We start from the raw sequence: 16,436 nt of genomic DNA, 5'->3' as shown, positions 1-16,436 counted from the left end.
TCACCAAGTCTGCATGTATTTGTTAAAGATACAGCAAAAACAGTAACATTGTGATTTTTTTTTTTTGCAATTTAAAATAAGTGTTTTCTGTTTGATTATAATTTAAAATGTAATTTATTCCTGTGATGCAACGCTGAATTTTCTGCATCATTACTCCAGTCTCCAGTGTCACATGATCCTTCAGAAATCATTCTGATATGCTGATTTGCGGCTTAATTATGATGTTCAATTATGGTGCTCAGTTATTAATAATGGTTCTTATCATCATCAGTGCAGAAAACAGTTTTTGCTGCTGAAACCGTGATTTTTATTCAGGATTCTTTGATGAATAGAAAGTTCAAAAGACAGAAATTATTTTCAATAAAAATCTTTTGTAACATTATAAATGTCTTTACTGTCACTTTTGATCAATTAAATGCATCCCTGCTGAATAAAAAAAAAAAAATCTTACCTCAAACTTTTGAATGGAAGTGTATCACGGTTTCCACAAAAATATAAATATAAATTACATTTTAAAATATATAAAAATAGACAAAAGATATTTTAAATTGTAATAATATTTCACAATATTACTGTTTTTGCTGTATTTTTGATCAAATAAATCCAGCCTTGGTGAGCAGAAGAAACTTCTTTCGAAAACCTTTTTCTAAACTTTAATTATTCGAAACTTTTAGTGTATAAAGAAACAAAATGGCAATGCAAGCATGTTTTACAGGTGTATGATTATCAACAAATCATGTTTTACACAGCAAAAAACATTCATATATAAACTTATGATGTAGGAACTTTGACTCGTTCGTACATTTTATTCGCTTAAAAGCATTTGTTTAACATTAACCACATGTACTGTATGATGTGAAATGTCTTTAAGTGCCGTTCTGTTGCACTTTTCCAAGTTGCAAGCTGGAATCTTTCTTGAGTTGGAATGCAGCATTAAAATTCTTCATGATGTCACTCATTCCGGCTCCTTCATCAGGCCACACCCCTTTAGACCCTTTGACTCCACCTCCCAAAGATAACAGCTGCTGGCCATTGGTTGCTCATATGGCTGTTGCACATGTCAGGGGCGGGGCTTCACTGGCCAATAGCATGTCTGCTTGCCCTGGCACCTCCTCTGTCTCCGCCCTTCCAGTGCAATTACTACTTCTGTCTGTCTGTTTGCCATCTTATCTAACTCATTTTTATCTAAGGTCCCTTCAGTGATTCACATTTTCATTCATTTAATCTATTAGACTTCCTGCTTTACCTTAACCGTCCAATCATCATGCTCAAATGCTGTATTTGTTTGTCGGGCAAGGGAGGGGCTATATTTACACTCATGAATAATGTCCTGTTGATATGGGTATGTATTTATTGTGACAGCTGTTTTGTTCATGTCTTCATGGTTTTACCCTGTGGAGCACCCAGCCGAGAACCTCGCAACCTCATTGGTTTCGCTGGTTATATATATAAACAGTATGTAATGATTTAAATGTACTCTGAGCCAAATGTACAGGTTAACCAGACATTTGACATGCATCATGTGAGCTGTGAGAATTTGTATGGCTCTCTTAACCTGAAGAATAGACTTGGAGGTTTTTAATTCAACTGATTATTTCCCCCTTTTTAATGTAATCACTGTGGTTTGACGAAGGGGAGTTTGATTTTTCAGTTGTTTTTTTTTTTCTTTTGTGAAGAGATTTTTTTTCCGTCATCTTCCACTGTTTACTCACCATCCCTGAGGCACATACTAATTTAAAATTTTCTTTTTAGATTTTTTTATTCTCTCTCACAGTCCTTTTGGGTCCAGGGGAGGTTTTAGATATTTAAAATTGTAGTTTTTTTTTTTCTTTTATTATTATTTTTTCTTGATTCTTAGGTTTGAAGCCCATAACATCTACATCTCTACAGGCAGCATCATGGAAATGAAAATTCGCACATGCCACAGATCTGCTATTTAATGCTGAATGCTTTTATTATGTTTAACAAAGCGCTTATTGATGAATTGTTTTATGTTGAATGAATTGGGCAGCCTCTCAGAATAACTGACTCACTCGCTATTGATGAACCTGTAAATATAAACACGTGTAATAAATGAGAAAAGGTTTTGAAAGCGGACAACATCTCACCATCTTGAAGAGGAAAACGTCATTTCGTATGTCTTCCGAACATACACACTTTCTCAAGTGCTCTGTCTCTCTTTGAGAACAAAACAATTGCAAAACAACTTTATTTCATCCTTTTCAGCATTGTTATACTCTGCCGGCTATCACCATATGACATACATACACACAGCTGTCTTATTTGGCTTGTCAGTGACAAGAATCATTTGCCCTCGGCCCCTATCCGCTCTTTTGGGGGCTTCAAAACACCATTCCCAAATCAGAGAACTATAAATATATATATGTATATCTATAAGTACAAGTCTATAAATAAGAGTGAACTACCAATCCATGGTAAGAGTCTATTTTTAAATTTTGATTAATAAAAATGTCCCAGTTTCTTTTGTCTGCTTTGCTAAATGAATTAAACACTTTTTTTTTTTTTGGTCTCGTTTGGTGGGGTCTGCCAAATGTTTGTTTTGCACTTTTTTGTTTGTGTTCAGTTTATGCTTGTGTTTTGGAGCACTGAATACTTTGTATGTGTTAACTGTGCCAATTAAAGATAGAGGGGGAAAATCAATGAATGATTGTCTCAGTGTATCACTTTACGGTCTGTACAGTAGAAAAACCATTATGCCTATGGAGAGTCCCCACAAGGATAGCTGACCAGACGTGTGTGTGTGTGTGTAGAAAATCTGAAGTTACCTGCATGACATCACACATTTGTATATTAACATTGTATCCTAGTCTTATCATTTTACACAAAAATAATTAACACACTGGCAGGGCTGAAAATAAGTAAAATATGTACACATTTACACTCATGTTAACTTTATAAACAAGTCTTATTAATACAAAAATATCCATAAGTATTCAGAACAAAATATGTATTTATTCATTGGTTCATTTGAAACTTACTAATATTATTGGCCAAACGAACATCGCAAACCATTAGCTCTTCCATGTTCCACATATGAATATTTAAAGTCAATAAATTAATATTTAAAATTGCGTATTAAAACACATAGCATACATGATATCAGTTGTATTGCAACAACTGCTTTTACACTGCATGGGCTTGTGTTTACTTCCTGGGCAATTAACATTGGTCGACATCTCGGCAAGAGTCTGTGACGTTTGTTGTTTCCTCGTTGTGATTGGTCGACATGTCGGAGATGCAAATGAGAAAGCAATGCGCGGGTCTTAAGAATGGCAAAATAGCTTTTTAAAAACATAAATCCAAATAATACGCGTATAACGTATATACAGACATGTCTACACTCTAATATGTAATACACACAATAAGAACGACGTATGTTTTTCCAATTTTAAAAAAGTCACCGTTGATGAGCATAATGGCCAGCTACCGCCCTATATATTCTCCGCGAACAACCGCATTTCGTCGTGTTGTATGAAAGGAGAGAAGGTTAGCACTCCCCTTGACAAGGATGGAAGAGGTCCTAGTGACCTTCAACACACATATGGTTAAGGCATTGCCACCTACTTCGTGGCATCTCTAACCAAGTTTTTTTTGTGGTTTTGTCTCAATATTACATACAGTGCATGATTCATATCACAGCTCAAAACCCCACAGCATTCTCGCAGTGTTTAAACAATTATCGATATAAGACGAAAGAAACAATTGTAACATTCTATAAGATTTCATTATGAAGATTCTATATTCGTGAGGCTATATCCGCCTGGGACCCAGGCATAGACTTTTGTCCTCTGAGGACATTCTATTTTAGTGAATTTCTCTGAGATCATACATGCCTCGGTTTAAAGTCTGGATGTCCTGTACAGGGCACATTCAAGCCTTTTCAGAGATATCAAATGTTTGGACGTTTGATCATAAACACTCATCTGCTTGGTCTGATGCATAGTGGTCACTACAGTGGACAGATATGTGGAAGCCATTTTGAACCATTTAAGACGTAGTAGCATCATGTCCCAACCACCAACTGGCGGACCCCCAAAGTAATGTCTACCATTCCATTTAATTGTTTTGTTTTGTATCTTTTTTTTTTTTGAGATATTACATAATATATTCAAAATGGCGGCAGGAAAAGGGGATGCACCATGTGCCTCAGGGATAAGTGTTAAATCCTTTTATTCTCAGAAAACCAGACAGGTACAAAAAATATTTTTCAGCTAAATAGGATGTCAGAAATAGTTTTATCCAGATTTTAACAATATTTTTCTTGTCATTTTTTTTTCTGTGACAGAAAATATATCAGTCCACCAAAGGGTATCATTCTGACTATGGGCCTATATATAGATTCTGCATTATTGTGTATGTTTCATTAAAATTATGATATAATTTACGCTTGAATGGTTTTATTGAACAGAAATATTAAATAGTCTTCAGATTTTATCATTTATTTCAATGCTTACAGCCTATATTTATTTATTAGGTAATATAAAAGTGTAAGCATGTATACATGTATACTGTATGATTGCGTTCGAGTGTGTTTGTATTAGCGCTCACATGTGTATGAATATTAATGAATATTAATGAGTTGGAATATGAATATGAATTGGGGAAACACAAGTCAACAGGGAAAGAAATTATAGATCAATATTCCTATGAAATATGAGATATTCTTATGAAAATGTTGCCAAGTTATTACTTTATCTTTGTTTGCCCCAAGAACACGTTAATATGCAAATTAGATGCAATGTATATATACATTGTATAGAATGGGAATACCAATTTAATATGGACATTTTACGCACACATTTCATAAAGTAAAATAGTACATCAAATCATTCTGTTATATATTTTATAACATAGTTGAGAATCATCTTTGTACAAAGTTTGGTTAAAAATAGCCTGAAACCTAAAAGCTGATTGGTGAATGAAAAAATAAAACATTGTTTTTGCCTATACATGCCTTTTCATGTCTATTTATTTTTTGTGTGTAACTTAGTCCTGGCGCCCTCTACAAAAGGACATAGCATAAAATACAAGACATAGAATAAAATATGAATTTAATATTTTTTTTCTCCATTTGTTTCTTATGCTCCAACCAATGTAAGTTAATGACTGACATAAAAAATAAAATCACAAAACTTTTTTTCTGGTTCTCAGGAGGATATGTGTGAATATATTTGCACTGGCGATTTTCAACAAACCTTTACAATTTCCTCGTACAAGATAAATCAAACCAGCATTCTGGTCAGCATGGACAATAAAAGTAAAAATACACACTTCAGGACCATTTTTATCCAAAGCTTGAAAGCATTGCGTAACTACAGTGGACGTCATGCACCAAAGGGTATCATTCTGACTATGGGCCTATATATAGATTCTGCATTATTGTGTATGTTTCATTAAAATTATGATATAATTTACGCTTGAATGGTTTTATTGAACAGAAATATTAAATAGTCTTCAGATTTTATCATTTATTTCAATGCTTACAGCCTATATTTATTTATTAGGTAATATAAAAGTGTAAGCATGTATACATGTATACTGTATGATTGCGTTCGAGTGTGTTTGTATTAGCGCTCACATGTGTATGAATATTAATGAATATTAATGAGTTGGAATATGAATATGAATTGGGGAAACACAAGTCAACAGGGAAAGAAATTATAGATCAATATTCCTATGAAATATGAGATATTCTTATGAAAATGTTGCCAAGTTATTACTTTATCTTTGTTTGCCCCAAGAACACGTTAATATGCAAATTAGATGCAATGTATATATACATTGTATAGAATGGGAATACCAATTTAATATGGACATTTTACGCACACATTTCATAAAGTAAAATAGTACATCAAATCATTCTGTTATATATTTTATAACATAGTTGAGAATCATCTTTGTACAAAGTTTGGTTAAAAATAGCCTGAAACCTAAAAGCTGATTGGTGAATGAAAAAATAAAACATTGTTTTTGCCTATACATGCCTTTTCATGTCTATTTATTTTTTGTGTGTAACTTAGTCCTGGCGCCCTCTACAAAAGGACATAGCATAAAATACAAGACATAGAATAAAATATGAATTTAATATTTTTTTTCTCCATTTGTTTCTTATGCTCCAACCAATGTAAGTTAATGACTGACATAAAAAATAAAATCACAAAACTTTTTTTCTGGTTCTCAGGAGGATATGTGTGAATATATTTGCACTGGCGATTTTCAACAAACCTTTACAATTTCCTCGTACAAGATAAATCAAACCAGCATTCTGGTCAGCATGGACAATAAAAGTAAAAATACACACTTCAGGACCATTTTTATCCAAAGCTTGAAAGCATTGCGTATAAGCTTTTAGAATCAAACGGGGTGCGGGTTACAGAAAAGTATGTATCTTATTTGTAATTTAATTTTGAGACTTTTTACATTAAATTTCCACGGTGTGATTATTTAATTTAGGTGCAAACTATTATAACTACCGAAAGCAAAAGACTTGCGTTTGTCACGTGGTTTAAGATACTTTTCTCAACGTTGGTCAGGAGGATTGAGTGGTATGTGCTCGATGAATAAAGCTTTTAAAATATTTTTTTACAGATTACTGGTGCTGGTTTTCATTTGTATGTCAGGTATCTGTTCGTTACATTATACTTCACAAATCGCTCTGAGATTTGAATGCAGCTCAGGTTTTCCGAGCCGCCGAGCGCCCTCTTGAGTGCAGTAAACTACACTGCCAATGAAAGCGATTGACAAAATCTCGCGAGATTCACACTTGAACGAACGAGCGGGAGTTGTGAGACTTCCATTTTCAAACCTGAGACGAATGAGGAGACGATGTTTTTCTTTGTTAACTTTAATTTTTATGTTGTTAAAGTTCTGTAGCTTTCGAGAAAATTTCATTTTGTGATAAACTACGATAAGAAACGATGGATTCAGCAGAAGACGACATATCTGCTCGGGTTTTGTTGAGGAGAGTTCTGCACACAGAGTTACCAAGGTCTCCTGTAACCAGAAGGTGAATTTATTTCAATTGTCACTTAAATTTTATATACAAATAAAAAGTGACTCAGCTTAATTTTAAATGTTTTGCTTGCTTTTAAGCGAATGGTTTATGCAAACTCAGATAAATTATATACGTACATTTATGAGTAACGGATAAATACAAAAATGGTATAAAGGGAAAGTTATATTATCAGTATACCAGTTGTAAACAGAAAGTTCTCAAGTCTGTATTTTTATTCATTGTTACCCATTAAAATTATTAACTAAAACCATCAGAGACACAACAATGCAAAACATCCATAGAGAGAGAGAATTTTAGAACTGATTTTCATAATTTTATAATTTTTTCCCCCTGTAAACTTTGTGTATTGCTTTTATTTGTGTGTATAATATGTATTTAATATATATTTAAAATGTGTTCCAGTGCAACAAATATACGGCGGAGCATGAGGCTGAAAAACACCCCTGGACTGGAGAGTCCTGGATCTGCCTTAAGACGCAGACTCAAGAAGAAGCTCCATGAGGTATGTGTGGTGTTTAAATAAACGATTTAATATGTTGCAAATGCATATTCTACATGATTACATTCCTAATACCTTTTTCTTTTGTTCAGAGTGCCTCCCTGTCACCCCTCCCTTCCCCTAAACGGCCAAGGTCAACGGTGCCAAATACGAACCCTCCTGTGACGGTCCCGTCCCCAGTGTATGATGAGGACATGACCACTCGTGGTCTGCTCAGGGGGATCATTCAGATGGGTGAATAAGAACTCACTGCCAACAATGAACTAATAAATGTCAAGAAACACATAGTTGTTCTTGACATTAAAGTTAAATAGTTAAAAATTCTTTAAAGAATTTGCATTAAATATTAGCACATTTACTTTACCAGCTCAAACATTCGCACAGGCAGTTGTCAAAAAAATTAAAAGCAGAAAAACCCTGTTTTTGATGTTTCACCCATGTTTGTTTCAGAGACCGAAGCGTCACTGCTGATGTCTGGTCAGCCTGCACTTCAAGCATCAGAGCCGAATCCAGCCGAGGCCAGTGTGTCCAGCGCTGGAGAGAGAACGTCAGTACCTCTTCAATCACATATACTTGTAATCCTCTTCATGTTGTGCTCATGTGTCTATATTTTCCTCAGCGAAGGTCTGTCTGGAGTGGAGCTGTCTGATCTGACTCTGAACACTGAACCCCTGACGCATGTGGTCAGAGGTCTGAGCCGCAGGAAACCGCAGCGCGCCTTCAGTGCGTCAGCGTTCGAGAAACAGTTAGATCAACTGCCAGGTGCTTCACCCATTCTCACCTGTTGTATGTGTTAGCAAGATTGTCTATGTTTGGAATTGAATACTGGCATTATGCATATGAATTGGAATATTGGCACATAATTTGTCACATATTCAAAAAGTCACTCAGTATCATCTAACCCTTTTTCTATATTCTCAAACAACACAGAGGATGTCTCACATGTCTCTCATAAAGGTGACATCTCTGAGGAGAAAGCGGATGCATCTCAAGATTTAGATTGGTCTTCTGGCTCAAAAAGGTAAATGCTTTGTCCATTATTTCCCAGTAGACTGGCCTAATCACTACAACTGGTATTGGAAAGTAAATATAATTACTAGCTTGTTGTTAAATTTATTAGGAATCGCAATATAGTAGGGTGGCACGATAATGGTTAAACTGATAATCACAATTATTTTGCTCAGAAATGATCAATAAGCATGATTATTGTCGTTAAAATTTCTTTTTGGATTTCATTAGAGTTATTGCATTTTCATAAAAATACAAATCAAGAAAACATCAATTTGCATGGTTTATTTTATCTCACTTAGGTTCTAGATATACTTGTCATATAAATAAACACACTCTTTACATTAAAAACTGGTACAATAAGAACCTTCTCTCAAAAGCAAAACCAGCAAAATTCATAATATTAATTCTCACTTTTCCAAATGATGTTAAAACAACAGCGCAAGTGCATTTATTCAGCAGTCATGATTGCAAACAGTATTGTTGAGTTGAGGTTCATGTTTGGTTTTGTTACAGTTCAGGTTTTCTTGCAGATTTAGTCGCAGCAAACAGCGCAAACTGCCATGTGAAAGAAAACAGACTGGCTGTATTAAACTTTCATTTGAGAAAAATATCGCAGTGGAGATCGCTGAACTCCCAACTTACATGTTGGCAGGTGTTTTCAGATGATCAGTGCTTGGTTTGCACATGGTTGCCAGGTTGGGAAGATTAAGTAAAACACTGGGCTAAATGTATCCACTTCGGAAAAAGGTTGCAGATGAATATGCTTAAATAATGGAGAAAAGTAGAGATAATGATTATAATACAATGTATCGTACTGTTAGAAGATGTAATGATTGATTGCATGATTGAGGCATTTTGTGTGATCCATTCAAATTTATTTTCTGGCAGTGGCCTGAACCTGACCTTGAAGACCCCATTTGTAGAGAAGCGCATTGAGAGGGTGGGGCTTCAGAGGAAGGTGTCCAATCGGAGGCTGCCGTCTGTGGATGCATTTGATGAGGCCGTTCAGAGATGCTTGGAGCAGGGTCCCAACCAAGGTTTACATAAACTAAGTCTAAAATTTTGCATACATCCTATTTTGTCTGTACCTGAAATGGTTTCTCTCCTTTAGATCACTCTGTATTTCAGGATGGAAAAACTCTAGAAGATTCTTCCTGGCAGAAGTTCACACTCTGCCTCAATGATGTCACAGAGCTTTACGTCCAGCCTAAAAAAGACGACACAGTGGGACCGTCTGCAGAGATGGAGAGGGATGCAGAGTACGAGAGAGAACATGAGCTTGAGAGAGCCAGTGAAATTCCCGACTCAGGACCTTTAATTCAAGAAGGAAAAGATCATGAGTTGGAATCACAGGATGATGATGAGGAAGATGTGGTGCCTTCATCCCAAGAGGATGTGTTTTTGAGTCCAGAAGATGATATTGTACTTGCTCCAACGCAGGCAATGACAGAATCACTTCCTGAATCTCGTGATGTGGAGCTACAAGATCGAGAATTTGTGGAGGAAGTTGAGATTGGGAACGTTGTGGAAATTGAGGATCAGAAAGTTGTGGAAATTGAGGATGACAGCATTGAGGATGAGAATGTTGTGGAAGATGAGGATGTGAATGTTGTGGAAGATGAGGATGAGAATGTTGTGGAAGATGAGGATGAGAATGTTGTGGAAGATGAGGATGAGAATGTTGTGGAAGATGAGGATGAGAATGTTGTGGAAGATGAGGATGAGAATGTTGTGGAAGATGAGGATGAGAATGTTGAGGAAATCGAGGATGAGGAGGTTGTTGAAGCTGAACATAGAACAGAGAACCCAGACACCTCACAGTATCTAGAACGAATAACGCGTAGAGCTCATCGCTCAGAGGGAGGAGGCTCTGTCTTGGGAATTCCAGCTGCCACGAGAGTCACAAAGAGTTTTGGAGCTGGATTGAACCCCAGAGAGAAAGGTGAGGACTGCTTGAAGTGACAAAATCACAAAGTTCTTCACCAGTGACTAGGGCTGTCTTTCCCTTGCGGTAATCTTGAGTGGCTCAATAGTGTGATATGTGGTAATATCGACATATATATAAATATAAAATGTGTGTGTGTGTTGCGATGTAACAATGTCATATTCAGAAACCAATGAAAACGAAACTAAATAGAGTGTTGAAACAGGAGGTGAAGTAAACAGAAGAGAGTACTAAAAAAAAAGGTCCACATAACAGAACATAGACCTGACAATAAGATCGTTGGGCTATTAATTGTTAGCCTATATGTATAACAGTTAGTTCTGATCCTCGAATCTGACTGGACTTTCTGCGGATATTTCACCTGTGCATTGTGGATGGGCTGTTCATTCAAAGAGAGATGTAATGAAACAAGCTGTTAAAATCATTTTAACTTTGAGCGCCACTTTAGAAGGCTCAGCTGACCAGCAATGCGTCGATGCTAAGATAGAGGTTTCGCTTTCCTTGGACATGACAACCTTTTTTCATGAATATGACTCAGGCTGAAGGATAGACGCAGGTAATCGCACGCGCTCAGTCGATCTCTCTCTCATTCATTCACTGTCTGTTTAGGCTTAAGTGCAAATTTACGGAGCCTCTGTACAAATCAGCATAGTACACATTGTTATCATTTCTAACTTATTTAATATTCGGTACACATGTACGAAGTGTAAAACAAGAAGGGCATAACCTTACGGAAAAAGAAAATGCAAATATCGCGGTTTTACTGTGGTTCTTGCATTCTTCTGCAGTTGGCTTGTCAATAGATGGTATGGTAAATGGTATTACAATATTGCGGTTATCACGACAGCCCTACCAGTGACAACTGAAATTAATGGATAATTCAGTTTGTGTGTAGGCTAAAAACGTAATGTGTTTTTGTTCAGATCTTTTGGATTTTATTGACGGGAACAGAGACTTACAGGACTTTTCAGATGAAGAAAGAGAACCACCGGGCAGCCCTGAGTTTCCTCAGCTCCACCCTGTAGCAGAGCTCAGCACACCAGAGCAGAGGTCACAGCAACATGAGGCTAGTCTGGCTGAGGAAGATGTGCCAGAGCTTGAAGAAGATGATGACGCCCCAGAAGAACTGAACCAATCAGAGGAGGAGGAGGAGCTAATGGACTCTGGGTCAGCCAGTCAGAGCCCTGAACTTCCACAGGAAGAGGAGGAGGAGGAGGAGGAGGAAGAGGACGATGATGACGACGCTCTTAGTGCAGGTGACTCCCACTTTCACATCCAGTTCATCTTAGTGAATCGGTGCATTTAAATGAATCATTTCAATAAACTGGTTTAACAACATCCAGTTTTACGTAGTGAATCAGTTCATTTAATGGACTGGTTCAACAACACCTAAATCTTTTTAGCAAGCCATGGTGCATCCCTATGTGCTTACTTATACTACGCCCTTAAAGTATGTACTCTTTTGGTGAAGAAAAAGTACACACTTTTGAGTGTAGTAGACGAGTTGGCAAGCTTTGGGACATACTATAACATCATAAAATTGCGTCTTTAACGGACACTCTGTCGCACAGTTACACGCATTAAATGTTGATTATTAGTAACTCAAACCCCTTTATCTAAACCTCTCTACTTAACCGTCGGTCGCGCACATCTGCCATGTTTGTAGTTTTTTTACGTTTTTTTATTCGTGTTTGTAATTCTGAACCGAATCATTCGTCAAAGCGCAATGGATTGTGGGTAATATTAGCTTTTAGAGTGTGCACGGATCCACACATCAAAAATCTATCTGAAATAGTAGACCATCCGAGGACTTCTGGCATACTCTTTTCAACATACTATGCTTTGGGACACACTTATTTTAATCTCACATACTATTTAGGATGGATAGTATGAACGTTGGGACGCAGGGTCAAGTTCATTTGAGTGAATCATTTCAATGAACTGGTTTAACAACATCCAGTTATACATAGTGAATCAGTTCATTTAAGTGAATAATTTAATGGACTGGTTCAACAACACCTAAATCTTTTTAGCAAGTCAGTTAATTTGAGTGAATCACTTCAATGAACTGGTTCAGCAATATCCGATTCATTTTAACAAATCAATTCATTTGAATTGTTAATTTCAATGAACTAGTATAACAACCAATACATTAAAAATGTGCACAAATTTCTTTGTACTAAAATAATTAAATTCTTCATTATCATTACTTATGATAAATATTTATTTATTGTTAAATGTATTACAATCTTTTGAGTGAATGATTTGCGAGTCAGTTTTACCCAATTATTATAACTAGGATAACTTGCATTTACTTAAGCGTTAAGTGCTTTTTTCTTTTATTTCAGAACTGTCCATGAAAACTCCTGCGTTTGTAAGACAGAAGAGAGTTTTCACAAGTTCTATTGCGCAGGCTATGCCAACAGTCCTTAAAGAAGTGAATGCTGGGTAATTTACCATTAACATTCCTTTACCCGATGTCCATGTTAACAGTGTCTCTTAATGCAAATCTAAAACCCATTTATCTCAGTCCTGCCCCTCAGGTTGCCAAACGAGCCCCCAGTCAGAAGCGTCAGACAGGGGTTGATGTTCTTCCCAAGAGTTACGTCATGAGTATGTTCAAGCACTTCGCCAAAACTAGGGTGGCCAGTGACATCTACCCTGCCATTAATGAAATGTAAGCATTTAGGGAACAATTATTTTCCCTATTGCAGCATGAATATTTGAAGTTACATCTCCTCCAATGTTTGTGTGTGCTTTTTGTTTTTTTTATACTCTTAGTCTTAAGAAGTACTTTGAACGGCTTGCAGACGATCTGGAAGCGTACTCTACTCACGCCAAACGTAAAACTATTGAGGTTGAAGATTTTGAGCTCCTCCTGAGAAGGTAAGTATTAAAGGAATAGCCATCCAAGATGTAGATGAGTTTGTTTGTTCATCAGAACAGATTTGGAGAAATGGAGCATCACATCCCTTGCTCACCAATGGATCCTCTGTAGTGAATGGGTGCCGTCAGAATGAGAGTCCAAACAGCTGATAAAAACATCACACTAATCCACAAGTAATCCACACCACTCCAGTCCATCAGTTAATGTCTTGTGAAGTGAAAATCTGTGTTTGTAAGAAACAAATCCATCATTAGGACGTTTTTAAGGTTAAACTGTCACTTCTGGCCAAAATACGAGTCCATAATAACACCCGCCTACAATTCCATCCCCTTTTGTCCTCTCACATCAAAATTCACAGACATGCTTGTTTAGAACTGTTAATTTGTGCACATTTCTCTCCTGATTCAAGACTAGATTACTTTTTTTTACTAGAGAAAGCAATATTATGGATTGACTCATATTTTAGCCGTGAGCAATGGTCGGCGGCAACAATACTACAGCGAGAATAAAAGTTACGCCTTCTTTCTTTGCGTGAACATTTGGGCGGCGTTATGCAAATCTTCCCACATAGCGACGTAGAGTGGTGTGGATTACTTGTAGATTATTGTGGTGTTTTACAGCTGTTTGGACTCTCATTCTGACGGCACCCATTCACTGCGAGTCATTTACTATTCTTTAAAGCTGGATGGAGTTATATTACTTGTTTTTTATACTTTGTATAGTCAAATTGTTTATCATGCTCAAGTACTTGTTTCTCTTGTTTTTCTCAGGCAGGGCTTTGTGACAGACAGCACGCCTGTCAATATACTTATAGAGAAATATCTTCCACTGGAGTATCGGAAACTTCTCATCCCGGTGGCCACTAGCGGAAACAAAGTTATGCCAAAACAAAGAAGGTGAACATGCAGATGTGACGGCCATCTTTAATCACTGGAGAAGGCGGCTTCGCATATCTGCATGTGTTCTTGTAAATTTGTTCATATGTTCAAAACAATAAATGCCTTGATTTATAAATAAGGATTTGTGTAATATATATCTGCTATTTGTTGCAGCACCATTAAGAAAATAAGCTTTCAGTTCTTTGTATTTTTTAGCAATTTATGTATATTTTCCAAAACAAACATTAAAAAACCACATGAAATTTACAGTCCCTGTCTTATTGTGCATGATTCATCTGCAAACAATATTCCAAAGACAATGTGTTTTTCATAAGCTTTTCTCTAAATAATTATCCTCAGAAATGTTTGTCCCATGGAAAAATATAAACCTCAAATATCAGTCTTCTGATTCTGTGTTGGAAATGATTTGAAATATGCAAGTTTGGAATAGAATACTAGAATATAGGGTATTCCATGCATACAGTTTGGAATATACTGTGCATGTATATTCCTTAAAAACAATATTAAGCAGGGATGTGAGTTTTACATATACAGACTTTCACTGCACAAGCTATCTTTAAGGTCTCTGGGTTTTTCGTCAAAATAGCTCCATGATTTTAAATTAAGACATCCATAAATACTTAATAAAGAAAATTATAAAATATTTGTTTTTATTTTACAGTGCAATAGTAATATATTTCTGTATTGATTAGACATTTAATAAAATATTTTTTAATTACTATAATAGTAGTAATAATAATAATTCTAAATTCATGTTGAATGGGAAAAATATAATTTAATATGCAAAATATGCAATCTAGAAACGTGTTTGCATAATATGTCCACTAGGTGGCAGTCACACTCCATCACAGGTGTTTAATAAGGGTGAAAGTGGTGTTGAGTTATACACCAGTATTGTTCATTATAAAATGGAATTTTCCAATCTTGGATGCTGATTGGTCAATTCAACATTCCAAAATGCACATCACAGTATTCTCTAGTCTAGTCTATATAGTATACTATATACATAGTAATAGTCTATCTCACTAACCTTAGCTTATTTATGATTAGATCTCATGGAAGGTTTACACTTAATTTACACTTAGTCAAGTGACTGTTTTTAAAAGCAATAAGGACAATATTTTGTGAATATTGTTATGGCTTACTAGAAGTAAGCACATTTAAATTTGCTGTCTTGTTTTACTCATACGTGCTTATTTCCAATATCCAGCCAAACCTTGACCTCTTATTCACAATATATCAGCATCTCTTGCTTAACCACTTTAATGGGATGCAATGATGTATATAAGAGTTTAGGTGAAGTTCGAGCAAATTAACTAATGCACCATTTCTTAATCTTTCCCTCCAGCTTTTTTCCCTTCACTAATGACCGAAGCAGACGTGTGTGTGAGTTTTACAAGGCCAAGTCTGTTTTTGAGATTTGCAGCTCCAGACAGATGCTGGATTCCCGATTCTTTCGAAAACTCTTTCAATATCTCTTGCCTTAATTAGTGTCAGACTGGATTTAGATCCAAATCTTTCTATTCTGGATCCGGCTCGTGTTTCACACCGTTTTCATTGTGTTGTCGCTATAGGTCGCGTCAGCTATCCAGATGTTGGGTCCCTGGGGCCCTCTGGGGCCCCAACCTCCTCCTCCTCTTCTTCTTTACCTCCTCCTGCAAGCAGTGACCCTTCCACATTCTCCACAGTATGAGTCAGCAGTGCAGCGGCTCCAGCAAACTCCATCTATCATGTTGAGTTTCATTACAATGCAGCACTTAAACCAAACATTGCTCGAAAACGAACCTCTGACAAGCCAATCTGTTCTCTGTCTCCTTCATAAGACCACAAACGTGGGTCACACAGCGCCGCGGCAGCCAGAACGCTCGCGTCATCTAGTGCATAACTCGCCGGGTGAGAAATTATCCTCAGTGTGGCTGGATCTGTTAGCGAACACGTGTGAAATTAGCTGATTTATTGTTTGAGATTAAATTTTCAGTGATGGAGAGAGTGATGTGTAAAATTTAAAAACCACTCGATCTATCTTTCAAAGTCAACAAACATTGACCCCGTTTACTGTCTTTATACAGTAATTCTAAAGAAAAAGCAGAATCTTTCATCAAATGTAACTCTGAACAGTTGACATCATGGAGCCCTTATTTTTTTAGCCCCTCCCCTCC

The 16,436-nt window shown here is 36.4% G+C and overlaps 1 protein-coding gene across 4 annotated transcripts; it reads left to right on the top strand.

Annotated features, from left to right (window-relative positions):
- The first annotated feature begins 6,798 nt into the window (after nt 1-6,798).
- Nucleotides 6,799-14,508, top strand: cenpt (centromere protein T). Of its 4 annotated transcripts, XM_016569012.1 has the most exons (14): nt 6,799-7,027; nt 7,439-7,538; nt 7,628-7,769; nt 7,986-8,082; nt 8,155-8,297; nt 8,457-8,556; nt 9,435-9,583; nt 9,658-10,115; nt 10,299-10,488; nt 11,415-11,747; nt 12,840-12,939; nt 13,022-13,168; nt 13,273-13,377; nt 14,149-14,508. In XM_016569012.1, exons 1-14 carry the CDS (start codon nt 6,939-6,941, stop codon nt 14,276-14,278), a joined length of 2,283 nt encoding a protein of 760 aa, XP_016424498.1. In that variant the 5' UTR covers nt 6,799-6,938; the 3' UTR covers nt 14,279-14,508. The 4 variants fall into 4 exon arrangements, with proteins under 4 accessions (XP_016424498.1, XP_016424497.1, XP_016424496.1 ...); XM_016569011.1 differs by having other exon boundaries at nt 8,493-8,556; nt 9,658-10,488; XM_016569010.1 differs by having other exon boundaries at nt 8,466-8,556; nt 9,658-10,488.
- The last annotated feature ends 1,928 nt before the right edge of the window (nt 14,509-16,436 follow it).

The sequence above is a fragment of the Sinocyclocheilus rhinocerous genome, unplaced genomic scaffold (assembly GCF_001515625.1).
Source record: "Sinocyclocheilus rhinocerous isolate Xijiao unplaced genomic scaffold, SAMN03320098_v1.1 scaffold231, whole genome shotgun sequence".
Lineage (NCBI taxonomy): Eukaryota > Metazoa > Chordata > Actinopteri > Cypriniformes > Cyprinidae > Sinocyclocheilus > Sinocyclocheilus rhinocerous.
The sequence above is the reverse complement of the archived record's forward strand: the minus strand, read 5'-3'. Positions and strand labels throughout refer to the sequence as shown.

Coding starts and splice junctions, on each gene's coding strand:
- cenpt (XM_016569009.1), top strand. CDS start 6,939: ATGGATTCAGCAGAAGACGACATATCTGCTCGGGTTTTGTTGAGGAGA. Junction 7,539..7,627: donor TCAAGAAGAAGCTCCATGAG/GTATGTGTGGTG, acceptor TCTTTTGTTCAG/AGTGCCTCCCTGTCACCCCT. Junction 8,298..8,456: donor ACAGTTAGATCAACTGCCAG/GTGCTTCACCCA, acceptor CTATATTCTCAA/ACAACACAGAGGATGTCTCA.